Raw genomic sequence first — 22676 nt, forward strand, 5'->3', positions numbered from 1 at the left:
TTCCCCCTTTCTCCTTCCTCTCCTCTTCCTGCTCTCTCCCTTTCCTCTCCCTTCTTTTTTCTTTTCCCTTCTTTTATTTTCCCTTCTCTTTTCCCTTCTCTGTTCCCTTTCTTCCTTTCCCCTTTCCTTCCTTCCCCCTTCCTTCCTTCCCCTTTCCTCCTTCCTCTCCTCTCCCCTCTCCCTCCCTCCCCTCTCCCTTCCCTTTGTTCCCCCCTCGCCGCCGCGACGCCCTGGGCCCCCTCCTCCCTCGGGGGGCTCCCTCCACGTGCGGGGCCGGGGCCGGGCCCCTGGCGGCGGCGGGCGGCGGGCGGAGGGCGGGGGCGGCCGGGCCGGGCTGGGCTGTGCGGGGCTCGGGGCGGCTCCTCCCGCTGCCCGGCGGCGGGGCGCTGTTGCAGGCGGCTGCGGGCCGGGCCGGGCGGGTGGCGCAGCGCCGTGCCCGTCTCGCTGCGCTTCTCTCTCTCCGGCCGCGGGGCGGGAGGAGCCGCGGGGCTCCCCATGAAGCGGCGGAGGATGAACAAGCTCTACATCGGCAACCTCAGCCCCGCCGCCACCGCCGACGACCTCAAGCGGCTCTTCGGGGACAGGAAGCTGCCCCTGGCCGGCCAGGTCCTGCTCAAGTCCGGCTACGCCTTCGTGGATTTCCCGGACCAGAACTGGGCCATCCGGGCCATCGAGACCCTCTCGGGTGAGCGGAGCCGCGGCCCCCCCCGGCTCCCCCCGCCGGGCCCCCCCCCGGCCGCCCCGCTCCCCCCCGGCCCGGCGGGCTCCGGCCCCGGCTGATTTTTCGCTGATTTTTTTCTCCGATTTTATTGAGGGGCAGCCGAGAGCCGGGCGACCCCCCCGGCCGTCCCCCCGGCACCCCCTCGCCCCCGGGCACCTTATTACGAGGTGCCCTGCCCCAACTCGCCGGGGGCGCCGAGCGGGGGGCGGCCGAAGGGGCGGCTGGGGGGGGGCAGCGCGGAGCCGGGCGGCGGCGGGAGAGGAGGGGGGGGGGGAGCTTCTCCGGGGCGAGGGGGGGCGAGGGGAGAGTCGGACGAAGGGGATGAAGGCCTGGGGGGGTCGCTGGGGGGTCGTCCCGGGGAGAAACGGGGGTTTTGGGGGGGGGGCGGCGGCGAGCCCCGCCGCCTCTGAGCCCGCTGTCCCCGCAGGTAAAGCGGAGCTGCACGGCAAAGTGCTGGAGGTGGATTACTCCGTGCCCAAAAAGCTCAGGTGAGGCGTGGGATGGTGGCGGGGGGGAAGGTGGGAGGGGGGGGGGGGGGACGCGAAATGGGGGGGGCGCACGCCCCACGCACACGCGTGGGGGGGCAGCGGCAGCAGCGCCGGGTTTTACTTTCGCTACGCTCCGCCGCCGAGCTGGGAGCTGGGGGGGGGACGGGGACAGCGCCGCCACCGCCCCTGGGGGCTGGGGGACGGGGGGGGGCGTGGGACCCCCACGCGTGTTTTGCCCGGCCTCAGCCCCGACCCCCCGTCATGGGGAGCCCGGGGCTGGGGGCACCCCGGGGCTGCTCCCCGCCAGCCCCGGCCGGGATCGGCTTCCTGCCGGGAAGTAACAGCCCCGGCACCCAGAGCAGCGGCACGGGGAGCGATAGCGGGAGTGATAGCAGCGATAGCAGCGATAGCAGCAGCGATAGCAGTGATCCAGGCGACAGGCACAGCCCCGAGCACCCTCCCGAGGATTCGCGCCGGGAGAAGTTGCGCGCTGCGGTCGGTCGCGTCCCCTCCGTCCAGCGATCCGGGTCCTTCCGTGTATTTTTAAAAATTATTTTACCCCTCTGTTTTTTTTTGTTTTTTTTTGTTTTTTTTTCTCTATTTTTTTTCCCCCTGTTTTTCATCCTTATGCCCGCATCTTTCCATCTTTCCCCCCGCCTCCCAAAAAACCCGCTCCCGGGGCGCTTTTCCTCCTCCCTTCAGGTGGACGCCGGCGGTGCCGCTTTATAAAGAGCGGGGAACACCCCGACCCCCAGCCTTGCCCCCCAGCACCTCGTGGCAGCGGGGCCGGTGGTCCCAAATTCGGAGTTTCGGGGCTACAGTTGGTGCCGGAGACGTAATTTTGCAACGCGGTACCGGGGGGGGACACACACAAACACGGCGCGTTGTGTAATGGGGGCTCGGTGGGGAGCAGCTCGTGCCTGGCATCACGTGTGCCGCGGTGGGATGCGGGCTCTGACAGCGGGATTCCTTCGGCGGGGAGCACGCGCGCTTTTTACCTCCCAACCAAGCAGGCGAAGCCTCCCCCCCGCCTCCCCGCCGCGAGGTTTCGGAGCTCAGTCTCCTCCGGCAGCCTCGTGCCGCTCCGGCGGCCGCTTCTGGAGAGCAGCAGAGGCAAAAAGAGGGGTTTGGAGGGTGTCAGACCTCCACGATGGCCGATGGAAAGCAGGGGTTCGCCCTTACCCCCGTTCCCCATTGGGCTGCTGTGCTCGTAATTTCCCTGCCGAGTACAAAAAGGCATTTAAACAGCCCAGAAATAAATGCTTATTTCTTTGGCCGTAGACTGTTTTCAGCTCTCTCCCAAGTTTTATAACCCAGCCTGGCTCCCCAGCTCATCGGCACCTCGTTTCGGGTCTCTTTTGCTCTCATCCAAAAACCCAAAACTCCAGCCTCAACGTTAGCACCCGCGGCCAGCAGGGCCGTGCAGTCGCCTCGGCAGATTAAAGGTTTGATTTTTATAACGCGATTTTTGGCGTGGAGCGGAGGCTCACGTGGTTGTGTTGTAGTTTTCCCCTGCCCCGGGATTAATCTGCAGTGAATTATTTTTATTGCCTTATACATATAGATATCCAAAAAATATATATTTTGTTTGTTTGTTTTCTGCGTGTATGTGCTCAGCACAAAACACTGGTGCACAGGGGATGCTCGGTGTTTGCTGCACGGCGGTGGGGTTTGAGTGCAGTGCAGGAAGGGGATTTGATAAGAAATCAGCCCGAAAAAAACCACATCTGTGCATCGGGAACCTGCCGGGAGGGATTTCCTCGAGGAGCCTCCGAAGGCACAAAAGGACGCACGGTGCTGGAGGGAAGCGCAGGATTTGCCCGAATTTGTGCTTCACGAGTTAAAAATCGGTCAGTGCGCTGCAGCGCGAAGGGTTTGCCCTGCTGCAGGCATGATGGGAAATTACTGTGATTGTTTGGTGTTTGTATAAGCTGTGCTGTGCATCGGTGGGTTTAATTTTAAAAAAATATATGTATTTTTTTGGTAACGTCGGTTTGGAATTCACCGGGAACAGAGAATGTTGTTGTTTAGCTCCAGCCGGGCGAAGGAGCCCGGCTTCAGGGGTGTTTTGTGTCCAGAGCTGCGCCTCCGACCTCTGACCATCCTGCTGATGGGGAAAAAAAAGATAATAATAATTAATAATAATTAATAATAATCATCAGGATTGTTTGTGCGATGCTAACAGCAAAGCCCAAGCGCCCCCCGTGCAGGCTCGTGTACAAGTGCTGGCCGAAAGCAATGAGTTTAATCGGGAGCAGCGACGTGCCAGAGCCCCGCTTCGTGGCTCCCACGCGGCGAAATTTCCAGGCTCCGCATGGCCGAAGTGCCTTTTATTTTCTGCTCCCGCCGTCATTTTCCAATTTAACAATTTTCAAATGATGCTTCTGGAAAATAATCGGTTTGAAATGAGCTCCTAGGGGAGCTGCTGGAGCTCTCCGGTTCCAGCAGGAATTATCCTTAAATCTGTTAAATCGCAAAAAGGCTCGAGGCGGGGAGGGAAAGGCTGGCGTCGCGGCTGGGATTTAGCGGGGTTGCTGGAAAACCGTCCGGACGCCTCCAGCACGCCTGGGACGCGGAGTTTGGGGGTGAGAAGTCAGCCTTGGAGCTCGGTGTTTTCCCTGGCACTTTGGGCTAAAGGCAGAGTTTTTGCCAGCAAGGTGTGCTTCTCCACAAGCGGGGTTTGCGCCCATTTATTCCCACACCCAGCTGCATTTCACGCTCATCTTTCCATCGTCTTCATTTATAATTTATTTTGTTTTGTTTTTTGTTTGTTTTTTTTTTTTTTTCATTGCATCCATGCTGTAGCACTTCGGGTGTGCTTTCTGGGGAGGGAATAATTTTTTTTCTGTGTTTTTTTTTTTTTTTCCCCCCCCCTACTTCCTTCCAAGCACAAGCTCTTCCATCTCTCCGCGGGCGTTATCTCCCTCCCTCATTATTGTTGTTATTGCTTAGTGTTGATTGCAGATGCTTGTTTAGGGGAGAGAAAACAGAAAACCCTTGTGCAAACTGACGCTTCTGCGCGTTGCTTTGTCGGGAAAAGCCTCGAGCACAGATGATTTGCACATACGCACGTGTCAGGAGCGGGTGGGTTCGTCGCCAGCCTTAAATTCGGGGAAAAAACCTGCAGTTTTCGGTTAGTTTGCTCGTGAATAGCATTGAGCCTGCCGGAGATGTTTGGGGCATGGTGCCGTGGTTTGCTTCGGGTTGAAAATTAAATTCAAAGTGCTGAAAGTGCGTCGCTGAGGCTGCTGCTGTGGCCAGGGGCAACTTTCCTTGTTCCCTTTCCCAGGGGCGCAGCACGTGGCCAGGGTTGGCACCACGCGACGAGCTTTAAAAACAGCATTTCCCAGGAATAACCCATTACCCAGAGCGGCAGCGAGCTGGGAGTTTCACAAATCAGGGTTGCATCAGGATTAGGGTTGAAAAAAATGCCCTGGAATAAGCTGGAGAGCCAGGGGAGCCGATGGAGAGCCGCTTCCCACCGCACAGCCGGCGCGGGGACGTGCAGTCCGGCCGGGGAAGGAGGTTTGCTGGGTGTTCAGCAGTTTTATTTTTATTTCTTTATTTTGTTTTATTTATTTTTTTAGTTCCCCATTTTTAACCAGGATATTTGTGGATCAGATTCCTGCAATGGAAACTCGGGGGGGGGATTTGTATGCCAGGAATTCGGGGTGGGCTGCAGGCTGCCTCTCGGTGACAGGAGAGGAATAATTGTTGTCCCCCCTTGTGTCCCAACGCAGAGCAGGAACGCGGAGGGGTGTTCGCATTTGTTTTGTTTTGTTTTGTTTTTTTCCCTTTTTCCCCCTCTTAATCTTGAAAAGCCGTGACAGATGGACGCGGTTTCCCATTCAGCTCCCTCATTAATACATCCCCAGGTCACGGGGGTGCGTTCATCACGTGCCCTCCTTTCCCCCACCCCCTGCGCCCGAGGACAGGGCATTAGCACGAATATATTTTAATTCCTTAAGAGCGTCAAGGCAAAGCCCCCGGAGCAGGCGCACCCGCGGTGCTCTCGGCCGCTACTCAAAACTGGGGCAGCGCTTTAATGCTCGTCCATCCCCAAGCTGCTGCTGCCATCCCGGCAGCCAGGGCGGACGCAGAATTTGTCGAGGTGACCCCAAAACGAAACCGATGGAGGCAGGGAATCGTCAGCTGCTGTCGTCCGGGGGAGCGTGCTCGTGTCCGGCTGCAAATCGCTGGATGTGAGCAGTTCAGGTGGGCACGAGTTTGGGTACCGCCTGCTGTTTTTTACGATTTCGGTGGCATCATAATTTTTTTTTATATAGTTTTTTATTATAATCTTTCGCCTAGGACATTGGAGACGTTTTTCCAGGTGGAGCAAAGTTGCTGGCGGCAAAGAGAGAGTTGTGAAACCCCGCACCTCCTAAATGCCTTAGCGACATTGGGAGGTTTTCACGAGCAAGCACTGAAATATTTTGTAAGGTGGAGGTGTGCAGATTGCCCCCTTCTGTTTGTTTCCCATTTCTCTAGAAATTTGTTTTTTGGCAGGAGCCACAGGGCTTTTTTTTAGCTACCCCGAATACTGATCCAAGGTAGAAGGTGCTAAAACCCCCTGATGGCTTTGTAACAGTAAAACAATGCACGGCGTGAATGGAAAAAAAATCCTCGTTTGGACAAAAAACCCTAAATAAAAACTAGCATTGGGAAAAACAGGAGCAGCAACGAGAGGGTGCTGGGGCTGCTCACATCTGCGCATCGAGGGCTGGTGCCTGGCACCCAAAGGGGCAGGGAGGGACCACGGCAGCATCGCCGTGTGGAAGCAGACAGTGACCCAGGTGGATATAAACCTGAATTCCCATCTCTTTAATGCTTGAAGCTGGTGCTTGGGGTTGTGGGTTTTTTGTTTTGTTTTGTTTTTTGTCTCTTGGCCCTTGCCTCACGCGCTTGTGGATGGGGTTGTGCTGACGTGCTGTTGTGGGGCTCATTAGGTGTTTTTCCATAAACCGTATCCCCGTCGTTAGTGATTATTGGTGGTATTAATTCATACCAGCTTGCTGCAAAACACGTGGGGTACGGTGGGGCTGATTCCTCACTAGTTCTGGTGTTGGGAGGTTGTTGGTGAGCAGCACAGGATTGTCATGGCCATGGTCCCCTTGTGGGCCAGGTCCTCCTGACCGCCTCCTCCGTGGGGTGGGGTTGGATCAGCACAGCCCAGTGCTGGGGCCTGTGGTTGGGCCACAACAACCCCACACAGCGCTACAGGCTGGGGGCAGAGTGGCTGGGAAGCTGTGCAGAGGGAAGGGATCTGGGGGTGCTGGTTGATGCTCACCTGAACACGAGCCAGCAGTGTGCCCAGGAGGCCAAGAAGGCCAACGGCATCCTGGCTGTGTCAGGAGCAGTGCAGCCAGCAGGGCCGGGGAGGTGATCGTCCCCCTGGGCTCTGCTCTGGTGAGGCCGCACCTCGAGTGCTGGGTTCAGCTCTGGGCCCCTCACTACCAGGACATCGAGGCCCTGGAGCGTGTCCAGAGCAGGGCTGCGAAGCTGGGGAAGGGCCTGGGACACAAGTGCTGTGAGGAGCAGCTGAGGGAGCTGGGGGGGGTTGGTCTGGAGAAGAGGAGGCTCAGGGGAGACCTCATTGCTCTCTGCAACTGCCTGAAAGGAAGGGGTGGGGAGCTGGGGGTCGGCCTCTTCTCACAGGTAACCAGTGATAGGACCTGGGAGTGGCCTCAAGTTGTGCCAGGGAATGTTCAGGGTGGAAATGAGGAGACATTTCTGCTCAGAAAGAGCAGTCAGGCACTGGGACGGGTTGCCCAGGGAGGTGGTGGAGTCACCGTCCCTGGGGGTGTTCAAGGAGAGGTTGGACATGGTGCTTGGGGACAGGGTTCAGTGGTGACAGTGGTGGTCGGGGTGTGGTTGGGCCAGGTGGTCTTGGAGGGCTCTTCCAACCCTAATGATTCTGTGACCCTATGAGATGGGGTGGGATGGGATAGGGTGGAGTGGGATGGGATGGATGGGATGAAGCAGGATGAGATGGGGTAGGATGGGATGGGATTGGGGGATTGTGGTAGGATGAGATGCAGTAGGATGGGTGGAATGGGATAGGATGGGATGGGTGTAGGATGGGTGGGATAGGATGGGACAGGTAAAGTTGGATAAAATGGGATGGGTAGGGTTGGATAGGATGGGAGAGGTTGGATAGGTGGGATGGGATGGGATGGGATGGGATGAATCTTGCTCCTTGCCATGCAAGCTCTGCACCCAGCCCTGAAATCCGTGGTGGCAGCTGGGACCAGAGAGGTCCATGGCCGCTGGAGGAGTGGGCTCTGGGAGTGCTGTAGGAGATGTCTTTGTCTCTGGCTTCCCCACTTCTTCCAGCGCCTGATTGCTTCTGGCTGGCAGAGCCCCCTTCAGGGGAGGCTGCGAACCAGGGGGATGGTGGGGGCCATGCGTTTTCCTCGAGCAGGGGCAAAGCTGGGCAGAGCGGGCACGACCTCCTCCTGCTGCTGGGCTTCCAAAACCCGCGTGTGCTGGGAGGTGTTTTGGCAGGGAAACCAGTCCCCGCTGCTGGAGGAGGTGGTCCTGCTCTGCCCTGCCCGGGTTCATGCAGGGCAGAACCCACGGTCGTGCAGCTGTGTGTCAGCTCCGTGAGCCGCTCTTGGCTGAAAATAGCAGCAAAAAGGGAAAAAATAACAGTCTGGCGGAGGAAATTGGCTAAGGAAGGATTGCAAATGCTGCTCGGGATGGGCAGTGCGTGAGTTTTGTCCCAAAACTTCCCGAGTGCGTCTTGCAGGTTGTCTGGGGAGGCGCTGGGTGGCTCTTTCCCCTTGGGGGGGGCCCTGGCCATGCCCCGAGGTGGCACCACGTGGGGCTGGAAGCGCCGCTCACCTCCAGGTGCCTCCTCCACGGACGTGCATTTTGGTTTCTCCACTGAAAGCCGCCAGGTGATGCTGGGAACTGCTGGAGAGTGGCAGCACGCAGCTCGGAAAGTGGGGTGCCATCTCAAGGTCTCACCATCTTGCTCCCAGAAAGCCTCCGGTAGTCGCTGCCCTCCCGTGACTGTAACCCGGGGCTTTGTCTTTGCAGGAGCAGAAAGATCCAGATCCGAAACATCCCCCCCCACCTGCAGTGGGAGGTAAGCAGCGCCATGCTCCCGTCCCGCCCCCTCCAGAGGCTGGGCCACCCCAAAAGCACCCCACTGCACCTCCTCCATCACGCAGCACGAGCTTGGGCTGCCAGGGCACGTGGTCTGCACAGAGTCCTGTTGCCTTCCCAGTATCCCCAGTAGGGAGGCAGAGAGTGAACTGGGCTCCATCTCCCACCTGCCTGGGGCTCGCTGCTCTGAGCAGAGGGGCCTGGCGGGGTGCAGGGTGGGTGAAGGTGGCCCTACAGGCGGGTGGAGATGTCTTGAGGATGGCTCCGAGCACGTGGGACCCCGTGGGTTAGAGCAGAGCAAGGCACCGCAGAGCGGAGGAGCCTTGCTGGAGATGGCCCAGCCCGAGTTTCACGCTGGGAGGCAGGCAGGGTGTGAGCCAGGCTGGCAGAGGACGCCTGCCTGCCTCACCTGCCTGGTCTGCTGCTCTCTCCCCAGGTGCTGGATGGCCTCTTAGCCCAGTACGGGACGGTGGAGAATGTAGAGCAAGGTAAGATGGCCCCGCACGGTCCTCACCTGCCCGAGAGCCCCAGTGCCATGCCCCAGCTCAGCCTGTGCTGGAAAAGCCCCTCTCAGCAGAACCCAGCAGGGTGCAATGTGGCTGTCCCAGTGGGTTGTGCTGGGCTGGGGTGGTTTTCCTTGAACAGTCGCTCAGGCTTTGGGTAGCGACCTCAGCCCAGTGCAGGGCATCTCCTTTGCTGCTCCTCGTGCCAGGGAGGAGATAAATCCATGGTGCTGGACAAGTGCAGACCGCAGGCAGTGGCTGGGCCCCCCCACAAGAAGGGTGTTGTGCTCCCACCCCCTGCGTCCGCCCTCCACCACGGCGTGGGGCACTGGGGGCCGGGAACAGCGGTGATGGCCACCTCCTCCTGCCCCCTAACGCTCCCCGTCTTGCTTCTCCCCCAGTTAACACAGACACAGAAACAGCAGTTGTCAACGTAACGTATGCGACGAAAGAAGAAGCAAAAGTGTAAGTGGCTTTTTTTTTTTTCTTTCCCATTTTGTCTGTATTTTCGATTTTTCCCGGGAACACAGCAAAGTACTGTGTGGGGCTTGGAGTTGTCCGCATCAGCCACGTTTGCTTTTTCTCCTGCTCCAAAGACCTGGTGAGGGCTGGTGTGGCCATGTGCTGAGGACAGATTTTGTCCTCGGTACCGTGGTACTCTCCGTAGAAGCATCAGGGGAGAGTAGACCTGGGGTGCTCCAAGCCCCATTGCCCTCTCATGGACCTTCCAGGCAAGACAAATTCCCAACCAACCACCCGAATTGCCCCAGTGAAGTTCAGCTCCGTTCCCCTGGCCATTTTTCCAGGCTGCACCATCCTTTATTTTTCTTCTTGACTTTTCCCTCCCCTTTGTGGGGTTGTTTCCAAGCTCTTTCAGCTTCAAGTGTGTAAAGGGCTGCCCGCCCCACAGCCCTTTTCCTGTCCCCTCTTCCTCTGTGCTGTCTCCTCCAGCTCTTGGCTGTGTTGTTTGCAATTCCCTTTGGACCCCATCTTTCCTACAAGCCTGCAGGTCCTCTTTGGGGTCCCAGTGGCCTTGCCTTCAGGGAGCAAAGCACTCTAAGATAGCAGAGAGTCAGGTTAGGTAAGCACAGCCCATCAGAATCATCTTCCTGGACTGGAAGTTCAGACCTAAACTGGGAACGTGCTGTGGTGGTCACTGGTACAGCCACATGGCTCGAGCAGCTGGAGAGGTGGAATATGGTGAGGGAGGTGGGAGAGGGGGTGGTCATTTAGGGCAAAGTCAAGTTAGAGACCAAGATTTGCAAAGACTCCACTCCTGCTTCCTGGAGCTAAGTGAAACCATCCGAGCAGCTCCCAGAAGGCTTCCAAAACGCCCCCCTGCCCTGGAGAAGGGGGCATTTGGGTTCATCAGTGACTGGTTAGGGATGTGAGAGGGAGGTGGGGGTCGGCGACCAGTCTGCAGGGGTTGAGAGCAGCAGAGGGCAAATCAGCGGCGCGTTGTGTGGAGACCCAAAGAAATGCCACCCATCAAGAAGAACTTCAAGAGGACAGAAGAACCTGGGGTAGGCACCGTGCAAAGACGTGCCTGAAGGCTTGCTGCATCCAGCAGAGGAAAAATGTACAAAAAACTAAGAGTTAGTCAGAAGCGCAAGGACGGAGAGCTGCAGCTTTGCGGGATTGCAGCAGAGACAGATGCCCCGAGGCGTGGTAGGTCTGACCTCGAGGCTTTGCTGATGGAAGCTCCAGCGATTTCCCACCTGAGTTGGCCCAGCACGTAGTCAAAGCTGGGTGTGTGTTGCCTGATGAGTTTTGTCTTCTCTCTTCTCCTGTGGACCTGGGGGGAAGGAGGACGCTGGGCTGGTGCCCTGCGAGGAGAGGCGCTGGGGGTGCCACCCGCCTCTCACCCTCCCCTCCTCTCCCTGCCTTGCAGAGCAATTGAGAAGCTCAGCGGCCACCAGCTTGAGAGCTATTCCTTCAAGGTTTCCTACATCCCGGATGAAGAGGTGAGCTCCCCTCCGCCCCCCCAGCGATCCCGCCGCGGGGGCCACTCTTCCAGGGAGCAGGGCTCCTCCCCGGGGGGCTCCTCGCAGCCCAAACAGCTCGATTTCCCACTGCGGATGCTGGTGCCCACGCAGTTTGTTGGTGCGATCATAGGAAAGGAGGGCTTGACCATAAAGAACCTAACTAAGCAAACCCAGTCCAAGTAAGTACCTCGAATGGTTTTGTTTCCTTCCACGGGACTCCGTTGGGTCCACTTGCTTTCGGCTCTCAGCGAACGTTGTATTTTTGGGGTGTAGCTTCAGGAGAGGGCGGCGAGCTTCCCTCATCGTGGGGTGGCAGCCTGTGGGGTCTAGACAGCTCAGCCCTGTTTCCCCGACCCATCCTTACTGGCCTGGGGAGTTAGGAGGGGGAGCACATGGCTGAAAATGACCAGAAACGGGGATTTTAAAGCCTAATGCTTTACAAAGCAGGAGAGGCTGGATCCTGCGAGCCTGGGAGCCAGCCCCAAAACGGGTGTGCTCGCTGCTTGCCAGCCAGCGTTGCTTGGCTCACGTAGCTCTCGCCCTGCAGAAATAGCTTGGGACGAGGCTTTGGAGAGAAAGGGCAGATTTGGGGATATAATGGGGATCCTAGAGGCAGCAGTGACACTGCCCTGGGGATTTGCTCATGCTGCAGCGCACTGTAAGGGCGAGAGATGTTGCACAGGGGGAAAGGGAGCACCAATGGGCTTTTTGCAGCAATTTGAAGCCTTTTTTTTTTTTTGCTATCTAATGGTTTTTTATTTTTGAAGAAAAAAAAAAATATATGAGGACTGTCTTGTTGAAGTTTTCCATGTTTCTCATGTCGATGTTTACATTGATTGCATGGTTTTCCTGCACGCTTTGTTCCTGCCCAGATGTGTTTGTGTTTAACCCAAAGCTGTCTTCTCCCATGTTCATCATCCTGAACCCGGTGACCCCACAGGACATGGGACTCCTGTACCAGAACATCCTCCAGGGCGTCCTATCTCTCAGAGAAGCTTTGAGAGGAAATTACTTAAGTCAGAATAGCGCATCCACTTGAGCCGAATTTGTTCCGGACCCAGCTGGTGCTCAGCTGTCTCTGAAACACGCTGACCACTACTGAGCCTTGCCGCACGGCTCCCGGCGTGCGTGGCCCCGTGGTGTGCCCAGCAGAGTAGCGTAGAGCGCAGCGTAGCTCAGGAGGATGCTCTCTTTGCTGGTGCTCGCCCCTGCCAGCAGCAGGCAAAGACCGGTGCCCGAGCCTGCCTGTTCTGGTACGAAAAGTTAACCTCCAGCCTGGGTAAGAGAAATGTTTGAAGATTTGCATGCCTGTGTCCCTTGGGCTGAACCCAGTGCTCAACCTCTGCTCCCCTTGCTCGTCACCATCCCCTGCTCTGGCGGCTTGCGGGCGTTGGGTTGTAGAGAGGTCCCTGTTGGCAAAAAGAGGTTTGTATGGAAAGGGGGTGGCCCCGCAGGAGGGTGAGGAGCCCGGGCTCACCAGGGAGCGTGGCCACCTTGCAGCCGTGGAGGCACCTGCTGCCCTCCCAGCTGCAACGTGCGCCGTGCTCGGGTCCGTCCTGGGCCTCCAGCCCTTCTCCAGGTGAGTCCCCGGGTGCGTTCGGCAGCGGGTGCACCCTCGCCCTTGCCACCTGAGACTGGAAAGTTTTCCTTTGCAAGCCCTGACTCCCACCCCGCACCTGGCGAGGAGGATGGGGGACACGGTTCCTCCCAAAACGCAGCTGCCTGGGGGCAGCTCCTGCTGCGGAGCCCTTCCACCCTTGCGGGTTGACCTCCCGGGTCCCCCGTCCCGAAGACACCATGCCGCAGAGGAAGGCCACGCTCTGTCCTCTCACCTGTCCAGGCCAGCCCCAGGAGGCTGCAGTGGGCCACCACTTCTGCTCCAGCCTCGTGCACGCAGCCCGTGCAGTCACGGGAGGCTGCAGCCTTCAGTTTTGGGCTGTCAACCATCCTCTTCCTCGGCCGTCCTCTCCTCTGTCCTCCCATCGGACTGGAGCCGTGCCGCAGCAGCACTGGGACGTGCTGGGATGCCTGGAGCCCTCCTCAGCCCTCCTGCTCTTTGGGGCAGGGCGTGCTTGGATGCAGCAGCCCTTTCCTGGCGCCCCAGCTCCTCCCCGCACACTGAGCTGGAACTCATGCCCAGGTTGGGGTGGCTTGCAGGCCAGCAGGAATCATGGCCATGCCTGGCCCTGTGCTTCTCCGGGATGCTTGGCGTTTCAGAGCCTCCATCCAGCTCATTCGCAGCTCTCAGCCCCTCTTTGGCACCAAGGCACGGCCGTGTGCCCCATCTCCACCATCCTCAGCTGCTTCTGGGTCCGAGAAGTCGTGCTGGACCAAGGTACAGACCCGCTCAGAGGCACGTCGTGGTGCGCTTGCCTTCCCCCCGGCTGCGGGAGGTAGTGGAGCTCCCCATGGCACGGGGCACAGGATCAGCCTCTGAAGAACCAGGTCCCCCGAATCAACCTGATGGAGCTCTGCAGCTGGGAGCATCCTGGAGGGTGTCACACACGAGTGGCAGTGCGTGGCTTGGTCCCTGTGTGCCTCCAGCACCCCAGTGCTCGGTGTGAGCAGTCTCCTGCTCCAGCTGACGGCACGGAAGATCTGGAGCGATGCAGCAGTCCGACTGTGTCCCCTTTCCCTCCCCGGTGCTTAGATGAGACCACCCTGGGGTCCCTTTTGGAGCTGGCAGGCTTTCCCCTTAGCTCAGGGTTTCCCTGCTGCTCCCCCTCTCCCTGTCGATGAAGCCTTCTTGGTCCTACGTGGTGGTCGCTGAGCTCCTCTAGGAGGTGACCCCTGCAAACCCCCCAGGACCCAGCATCGCCCCAGCGTTGTGCTGGGGGGCACTGCACCACGGTCTCGGCCTTGCTCACACAGCAGCACCCCCGGGCAGTGGGGTCGGGACGTGGACCCCTTGCAAGAACAGAAACTTGGCCGTTGGCAGAGGGCACGGTGGTGGAGCCGGACACGTGGCGCTGGGGGCAACTACAGCACCTCCCCAGAAGATGGGGGCTGGCACGGCCCTGGGTGTGACGGGGACCCCAAGGGCAGGATGGCCACGTGGAGTTACCCTCCAGCAGGATGAAGGCTTGGTGGAGAAGGAGAAGAGATTGCTCATGCATCACCCGTGTCCTTCAAGGCACGTGGTTCGTGTCTCAGAGCCCTGCTTTCCTCTCTCAGGGCCCTGGTCGGGTGTGGGGGTGCAGCGAGGAGCGAGCTGGAGGCCCTGCCTCCCTCCTGCCACCCCCAGGGAAGGAGCAGAGCAGCCAGAGCACGGCCTTGGCCAGTGCACAAGGGAAAACTTTCTGGTCTCATGGGGACGGGCGTGAGTACGAGCGCTGTTGTCCGTGTGACTCCGTGCCCGGACAGCCATGGGTAAGTCGTCCCTGTCCCAGAGGACCCGCAGCGCTGGTGGCAGCTGCTGAGCAGCCTCGGGTGCTGTGCACGGAGAGGCTGAGGTTGGAAGGGACCTCTGGGGACCTGGAACCCGGGCTCCTGCTCCAGCGGGACAGGCGTCAAAGACAGGGCAGGTGGCTGAGGGCTTGGTGCTGTGGAGGAGATGTTCTGCCCCGTCTTGGTGTTGGATGGTGGTTGGCACCCCGCAGTCCCCAGGCAGACCTCAGACCGTAGAGGCACGTGTAGGCCAAACCTGATCCAAGCCAACTGAAGCCAAGTGCTGGCAGTAGGCGTACGTCAGCAGGACCCAGGTTCAGCCCAAAGACCGAGCAGATGTTGAGAGGAGCCTGTTGGTGAACAGCCAGTTGAGCTCCCGAGCTCTCGAAAGCCTTCTTGCAACGACGGCCGCATCTCAGGGGGCTTCTCTCTGCTGGTTGTGTCACCGTAGGGTTGACATCCATCGGAAGGAGAATGCTGGCGCTGCCGAGAAGCCCATCACCATCCACGCAACGCCCGAGGGCTGCTCCGAAGCGTGTCGCATGATCCTTGATATCATGCAGAAGGAAGCTGACGAAACCAAATCGTAAGTGCGACGTTTGCTGGCTTAACAAAACCCTCGGGTTTGCTTGTCAGTTGCCATGGAGTTGAGGAGCTCGGGTGGCTGTGCAGGCAAGCTCGGAGAGCAACACCTCAGAAAATAGATGGTTCTTCTGTTCCTCCCACCACGTCGCTACTGCCCCTTGCTGGAGATGGGCTTACGGGCCGGATGGGCCTTGAGGTTTTCCTTTCTCCCTGTTTTAGAGCAGAAGAGATCCCCTTGAAAATCCTAGCTCACAACAGTCTGGTGGGGAGGTTGATTGGCAAAGAGGGCCGCAACCTCAAGAAGATCGAGCAGGACACGGGGACGAAGATCACCATCTCGCCGTAAGTCCTGCTGCTCGCCGGGTGCAACCCGCGGGCAGTGGCATGGGGGGGAAGTCGTGCCGCCCCGGGGTGGGGGGGCCCTCCTCTCATTTGGCGTTTTTTCTTTATTTTGGCCTGAAAAAAAAAAAGACGTGTAACAGCATCTCCCTTCTGTCTGCGCGCGGGCTAGTTTGCAGGATTTGACCATTTACAACCCCGAGCGGACCATCACGGTGAAGGGCAGCACGGAAGCGTGTTCCAACGCGGAGGTGGAGATCATGAAGAAGCTGCGAGAGGCCTACGAGAACGACGTTGTGGCTGTCAATGTGAGCCCCCGGCCTGCCCCTCGACATCCCCCTGCTTCAGGGCTGCTGCTGGGGCAACCCGAAAAATACATGGGGGGTGTGGGGGGCTCAGTCTGTCAGGGAAAGGGCCACAACGTTTGCCAAGAACCCCCAAGACCCCACTCAACCTTCAGCCCTTCTCTCTGTGTCTTTACCTCTCTAGCAACAAGCCAACCTGATCCCAGGACTGAACCTCAGCGCTCTGGGCATCTTCTCGACAGGGCTTTCCATGCTCCCGTCCTCTGCGGGGGCCCGAGGCGCTGCTGCGGCCACCCCTTACCACCCATTTGCAGTAAGTGCAAGAGAATCTGGGGCGCGGGGGGCTCGCTCGTGGGAGCAGGGTGGTCTCTGGGCCCTCCCAGCTCTTGGGTTTGGGCGGGTGCTGTGGCTGTAGTGGCCATCTCGTGGGGAGCGTTGAACAAGCACCCCGACCCCCGGCTTTTTTGGGAAGGTCCCAGCAGCCAAGTGGAGAAGACAGAGGCAGAGCGTGGCTTGTCCCTCCTCGCACGTAGCTCCCTGTGTGGAACGGCTGCGTCCCGATGTCGTGCTGAGCTCGGTCTCGCTTGTGTCTTAGGCTCGCCAGCTCTGGAGGGTGGCTCTCTGCTCTTGGCTTGTGTTCTCCACACTGAGGCAGGAGCTGGAGGCTGCTGATGCCGGCAGGAGGGGCGGTGGAGGTGCTCCCTGTCCTGCACTCACACCCAGGTGCTGCAGGCTGGGTTGTGCCCCACGGGCACAGTCCCTGGACAACCTGAGAGGGGCTGAACCATGGCAGGACCCGCGGGCATCATGCTGGGTGTGCAGAGCATGGCTGGGAAGGGGGCGAGCGGTGCCTTAAGGCTTGGTGCCTTCATGCCCCAGCACTCAGGGGGTCCTGCCTCTGAGAGCTTGTCTTCAGACAGATGCGCTGCTAGAAACTCATTTTTTTTGACGTGACCCAGGTCCCTTTGGCCTTTCCGTGGTGCAGAAGTCTCCTAAGTTGCAAGTGCAGGGACAGTCTCATGAAGGAGAGGTAGCGAGGTGTGTCTGCGACGTGGTTCTGCAGCCAGGGCTGGGGAGCAGCCCCACTGTGCTGCCCGGGACGTGGTGCCTACATCCACGTGTCCGGGAAGGGCTGTGGGGACACACGCCAGGCACGTGTGGCAGCCCACGAGGATGGTGGGCAGGAGAGGAGCAGCCACCGGTCCTGTTGGCTGACACAGAGAGAAGTTCCTCATGTCCCCCAGCACCTGCAGAGCACCCTCAGGGTGACCGAGTGACAGGGCTTAAACCCGCGAAGCCGTCCCAGCTCTGCAGCCAGTTTCCCTCTAAATATTTCTGCTTGGATGCTTAAAACACAGGGAGGACGCCTCAGCGCCCGTTAATTTACTTGTACTGTTTTCTTTTTCTGGCACCGCCAGCAGCAGAGTGGTCGGAGGAGAACGGTGAGTGCCGAGCCCGTGGCGGGCTCGCGGTGCGATGAGGCGGATGAGCGCGACCCCGGGGCTCATGGCCACGCGTGGTGGCCCCAGAGGGGTCCCCTTCCCCTGGGTGTTGCTGAATTCAGGGCAGAGGAGCAGTGAAACGGGCTAAAAGCGAAGGGAGCCCCTTCCCTTTCTGCTTTCAGCCTCCAGAACAGGAGGGGAGGTGTCTCAGCACAGGTTGTGTCCATGGGGCGGTCGGTCGGTCTGTGTGTGCCTGTGGAGTGGGGGTGCTCTGCCTGATGCTCGGAGAGCCTTTGGGAAGAGCCGTGTCGGAGCACTGCGGTGTCGGTTGTTGCTCCACGAGCTGCAAGGTCCCTTCAGGCAGCCTCCTCCAGTGCGGGCTCCTTGACCCCAAACATCACCCCAAACAGGGAAAAATGAATGGGAAGTAGGCTCCCAGCTGGCTCCTTTCCCCCAAATACCGTGGTTTGCGTGTCGGAGCGATGGCCGTGGGGGCTGCAGCTGCAACCCAGAGCTGTGGAGAGGCGCAGAGCGTGGGGGACAGGGAAGGAGGCTTGGGGTCAGAGGGGGAGGCTGGGGAGGTGCTGAGGTCTCCGTGCCCGTGAGGCTGTGCAGGGAGGAGCTGTGCCTCCTGCCAGGAGCTGCGCCTGGGCCTCGGGTACTCAGGGGACAGGGTGCTGGCGAGGGGCACTCGAGGCACGGGGAGAGACACACGGCTTTGTCCCTGTCCCAGCCTGGCCGTGCCCTGCCGGCTGTTGGGGCAGTGTCAGCGCCAGCCTTCACTTTTTCTCCTCTGATCCTGAATAAGGGAAGTGGTCGTGGGTTCAGTTCTTGCCAAATCTTCTCCACCGGGCACCGACACTGCTCACAGCGCTGTTTCGGCTTCGGTTCATGAGCTGAGGGGTGTCCCCGTGTCCCTTCCTTGTTGGGGCCAGGGTGCACAGTGCAGCAGGGCCCTCACTGACTCTCGCCCCCTCTCCCCCCGCAGAGCTCCTCGGCGTACCTCTCGGGGCTGTACGGAGCCTCCCCGGTCGGTGCCTTCCCACACCAGCACCCCGTAAGTCCTCCCCCACCCGCATCCCCTGTGGGGTGCCCCCTCCCCGCTGTCCCCAGGGCGGGGATGCTGTTTGGGGTGGCACACCTAGCCGGCGATTTTAGGGCCTGGGGTGGCGCACTGGGAAGGGGGGAAAGGGAAAACGACAGAATTAAGGAAAACCCCTCACTCTGCTCTCCCCGCCAGCTCCCGGAGCAGGAGGTTGTCAACTTGTTCATCCCGACGCAGGCGGTGGGGGCCATCATCGGGAAGAAGGGGCAGCACATCAAGCAGCTGGCGCGATTCGCCGGCGCCTCCATCAAGGTGAGCTGAGGTCTCGTGCCTGGGCGGCTCCTGACGAGGTGGGGGAGAAGGGGTGCCCCGACAGAGGGGTGCTGCTGCCAGCGAGCCCCCTCCCCGCACGGGTCCCCATGGCCGGGGGCTGGAGGGATGCTGCAGGTGCACAGCAGCCAAGCACAGGTTTAACCTCCCAGATGGATGGGTGTGCACCAGAAGTGGCGCTGAGCTGGTTTCCCCCTCCCTGGAGGGGACAAATGGTTTAGTGAGGGGACGAAAGGCTTGGCGAGCCTCTCTCACGCCCCCCCTCCATTTTGCAGATTGCCCCGGCAGAAGGTCCCGACGCCAGTGAGCGGATGGTCATCATCACGGGGCCGCCCGAGGCTCAGTTCAAGGTGGGCTTGGGTGTTGGGGACGTGACTCGAGAGCCCCCTGAGGGCAGGGGGGACACTTGGCTTGGTGCTGGGCACCCCGGGTCAGGATGCTCCTGGCTCGGCACCACCGCTTTGGCTTCATTTTGGCTTCATCCTTCTCACAGGCCCAGGGGCGAATATTTGGGAAGCTGAAAGAAGAAAACTTCTTTAACCCGAAAGAAGAGGTGAAGCTTGAAGCCCACATCAAGGTGCCTTCCTTCGCAGCCGGCCGCGTGATAGGCAAAGGTGGCAAAACGGTACGTGGGGGCGCGGCGGCGGCGGGGCTGGGCCCACCGGGGGGCGGCCACCCCGAAAACGAGGGCTCTGTCCCCTGCTGCAGGTGAACGAGCTGCAGAACTTAACGAGCGCAGAAGTCATCGTGCCACGAGACCAAACCCCAGATGAGAACGAGGAGGTCATCGTTAAAATCATCGGGCATTTCTTTGCCAGCCAGGTGAGGGTTTTGCCTCATCGATGTGACCGTTCCTGCCTGGGTTCGGTCTCCAGGAGGCCGGCCCCACGCCTGGCTCCCTCAGCACCCTTTTCCCGGTGGCTGCCTTGCATCCAACGGTGTCTCAGCAGCTCTCCCCAGTGGTGCTAGCACTGAAATTAAAGCTAGGCTTAATCGAGCTAAAAATACCCATCTCGGGCTTGCCATGGAAGGCGCACAAGTTGAAAACCCGCAGTGTAAAGGCTCAGCCCCGGCCTCAGCTCGCAGCTGTTGGAGCTGTCGCCAGCGGCACCGCTTCGCCAGCTGCCCCGGGAGAGGCGCAGGAGCAAAACTGCTCCTTGTGTGCCCGGCCCCTCACTGAGAGCCTCGAGCGGGGAGAGGCTCAGGCGTGGGAGCACCTGCTCAGCCCAGGAGGGAGCGCAGGGTGCCCTCAAGCTGCTCGGGGCTTTGGGTGCTCATTTCGGAAGCCCGTGGCTGTGCCGCAGTCCCCATCCCAGCCCCCCAACCTCATCCTGACCCCCCGCCTCTCGCTTTCTCCCCAGACTGCACAGCGCAAGATCAGGGAAATCGTCCAGCAGGTGAAGCAGCAGGAGCAGAAACACGCTCAGGGAGCCCCGGCCTCGCAGCACAGCAAGTGAGGCTCCCGCCATGTGCCGGCCAGCACCGCCCGATGAATGTAGCCCTGCCACCCAGCGGGCAGGGAGCAAACCAAAGAGCCCCCGAGGCGCGGGGACGGGCACGGGGACAGCTGCGGCTCCCCACGCACCGGCGCCAACGCCGCAGCACTCGGCCGCTCGCCCCGGGGCGCTGCGGGCTCTCTCCATCCCACAGCCTCCACCTGACTCGACTCCCGACGCTATCCCTTTAGTTGGACTAACATAGGCAGAGGGTTTTGGATTTTTTGTGTTTTTTTTTTTTTAATTGTTTTTATTTTTTACCTGAAAACGACTCATTTCGCAAACCGTTCTCTGGCCAGGCGTGGCCGGGTGAGTGGAGGAGCCTGTCCGGCGTGCAGCGCCCATGAGGGTAATATATTTTAGAATTAATATATCAATAACAAAACTAACGCCGATTTTAAATTTTTGTAAGATTTTTTTTTAATTTTTTTTTTTTTAATTTCAGAGGGGTCACGCGATGTTTGTTTTTAGCAAAAGCAGGCTTTTTTAGACTTTTAAGGAAAGGAGCTAGTCCATTGGTTCTCTAATGCACAGTAGAGCAGAGTTGTAGGATTGCCAGCAGGAACAAAAATAATTAACCAAGTGTTAAAAAGCGATTTCTTAAGGGCTTTGAGAAGAGCAGTGCCATGGGGAGCGCCTGTGTGAGCCAACAGAAGGGATACCGTCTCCTAGAGGAGGACCCTCTCCCTTTCACACGCCCTTTCCTCTTTGCTTCACAGAGTCCAAAACTGGGTTTTGCATCTGTTCTGCCCCCCCGCCCTGTCCATCTGTCCGTCTTTCTCTCCATCACCGCCAGACAAAGCCGTGCTCAACCTTAGCACCCCCCCAAAAACCAGCCTGCCCCATGGTCCAGCCCGCAGAGAACAAACTTCCCCCGTGGCTCTTTGGGGACGAATCCCCCCCTTTTTTTAGTTTTGGTGTTGGAGGGAGAGGAGAGAAAAACAAGGGGGGAAAAGATTTACAAAACGTTGTTGGCCCAGGGCTTGAAGAAAGAACCTAGCAAAAGTTTCTACAAGAATGCAACATGCATACACACACATACACACACACAAACACACACACAAAAAAACTACCTCAGGTTTTCGTACCTCAGCACCTTGCGCTTGTGTTTCCCTTTTAGAGATTTTTGTATGCCTTGTAAAACTGATAGTTGGAGCATTTTTTTATTTTTGTAATAAAAACGAGTTGGAAAACGATCTCGACCAAGTCAGCTGCGAGGCGGGAGGAGGAAACCAGCCCACGCGTCCGAGAGCTCTTCTGTAGTCTCCTGCTAGCTGAGAGCCAGTGGCCGTTCCTTCGGAGAAAGCTTGAGAAATGTTTTAAAAAAAAAAAAAAAAAAAAAAAAAAAGGAAAAAAAAACACAAAACAGGTAAAAGAAAAAAAAATAAAAGAACAACAGCAATGAAGTCCAACCAGCAAGAGAAAGGACCAGGGCCGACCACCCGAGCCCGGCAAGGTGCTGAAGGCTGAGCCCGTGCCAGCGACGTACTGACAGACTGCAATGCCAGTTTTTGTCTACTGCAAAGTGTTCTGTGAAAAAAGCCAACGACAACAAACAAACAAAAATATATCCAGCTAACAAGAGCCTGAGCTTGCTCTCCGTTGCTTTCTTTCCAGTGCCCTGTGGTGGTCATGGCCGTGCCGAGAGCGGGGTGGGCAGCAGGTGCCTGGCTGGGAAGGGTGGGATAAACAAGAGGGTGAGGGCTTTCTGGGGGTGTTTTTCTTTTTTTTTAATCTTTTGTTTTAAATCCAGCAGCAGGGATGCCCTGATGACAAAAGCGTGGGGGGTTTCATGGGTCCATGTCCCATCCTCCACCATCTCCAGCGCATAGCATCTTCATTGCTGGCCTTGGGGCTTGAAGTTGACCCAAGAGGCTTGGGACCAGCCCCAACCTCCCACATCCCCCTCCGGGGCTGCAGCAGCCTCACCCTGGGCCAGGTTTCACGCCCAGACTGGGGCCGTGTATTTGGGTTTTAGTTTGGGGTGGTGGTGGTAATACAAGGGCACGGAGGCGGGTGCTAAAGAGAATTAAACAACCTGACTCACACAGCAGTGAGGGATCGGGCTCCTTCCCTCCAGCTCAAAGCAGCTCCCTTGTCACACCTCCATCCATCCTTCGTGAAGGTGCAGGGAACAGAAAGTTCCCCCCTCCGCCTACAGTCTGGTGCTGCAGAAGCACTCACCCAAAGCGGGTCGGTTCCAGTGGGTGCTCAGCCCCCACGCCCCCAGCCCCAGACAGCCCGGAACGACTGCTCCTGCCCTGACTGCTGGGCTCTGGGGCAGAGCCACGCTCACCAGTGTTTTCAAGGACGGGTTTGATCCAGACGTGCTGTCTGAGCCCCCCAGCCGCCTTCCTGTGAGTAAGGAGCACGTCAGCAGGCAGCTGACGGCACCAGAAGCGCACGAAGCAGGACGCAGAGCAGCCCCCCTCTCCCTCCTCCCTGCCCAGGGAGCGCACAGCATTACTCACGCTGCGGCGCAGGCCTCCGGCGTGCTCTCGAGTCAGCACTGGAAGACTTAAGGGATGATTTCTCACCCTGGGATGTCCTCAGAACATCTTATAAGGGCATAAGGAACCCAGCCCCAGCTGAAGGTCCACATCCCATGGGATGACCTCGCAGACAGAGGGGGCATTCAGCGGGACGCACACGGTTTTCTCCATGACCTCACAGAACGAGGCTTTCGACAGCCACAGACACGCAGCACAGTCAGCTCCTGGTGAGGCTTACAGCACCCTTCAGGGGTGCTTTGCAGTTCTTACTGGGAATGCACCAGCTGCTCGCCCCCTCCAGCACCACGCTGCTGCTTCCATCTAACGTGTGAGCCGCCTCTTCCTTAAGGGGCGCGTACGAGGAGGACTTGGAAAGCACCCTCGTATCACACTTCCACCACCAGTCCTTCTGTGGGGGTTGTTTTGTCGTCACTTTTTTTTTTCC

General features: G+C 58.8%; 1 protein-coding gene across 1 annotated transcript; it reads left to right on the top strand.

The window, feature by feature from the left end:
• The first annotated feature begins 390 nt into the window (after positions 1-390).
• IGF2BP2 (insulin like growth factor 2 mRNA binding protein 2) lies at positions 391-21323 on the top strand. Its single transcript, XM_084529232.1, has 16 exons — positions 391-685; positions 1149-1209; positions 8254-8302; positions 8759-8810; positions 9227-9290; positions 10717-10989; positions 14649-14783; positions 15002-15124; positions 15294-15429; positions 15611-15739; positions 17857-17925; positions 18109-18225; positions 18519-18593; positions 18737-18868; positions 18952-19065; positions 19605-21323. Exons 1-16 carry the CDS (start codon positions 496-498, stop codon positions 19698-19700), a joined length of 1815 nt encoding a protein of 604 aa, XP_084385358.1. The 5' UTR covers positions 391-495; the 3' UTR covers positions 19701-21323.
• Positions 21324-22676: the final 1353 nt, after the last annotated feature.

Source organism: Aythya ferina (genome assembly GCF_964211825.1).
Source record: "Aythya ferina genome assembly, chromosome: 9".
Classification (NCBI taxonomy): domain Eukaryota; kingdom Metazoa; phylum Chordata; class Aves; order Anseriformes; family Anatidae; genus Aythya; species Aythya ferina.

Coding starts and splice junctions, on each gene's coding strand:
- IGF2BP2 (XM_084529232.1), top strand. CDS start 496: ATGAAGCGGCGGAGGATGAACAAGCTCTACATCGGCAACCTCAGCCCC. Junction 15,125..15,293: donor ACGAAGATCACCATCTCGCC/GTAAGTCCTGCT, acceptor CGCGCGGGCTAG/TTTGCAGGATTTGACCATTT. Junction 18,869..18,951: donor TAGGCAAAGGTGGCAAAACG/GTACGTGGGGGC, acceptor CCCCTGCTGCAG/GTGAACGAGCTGCAGAACTT.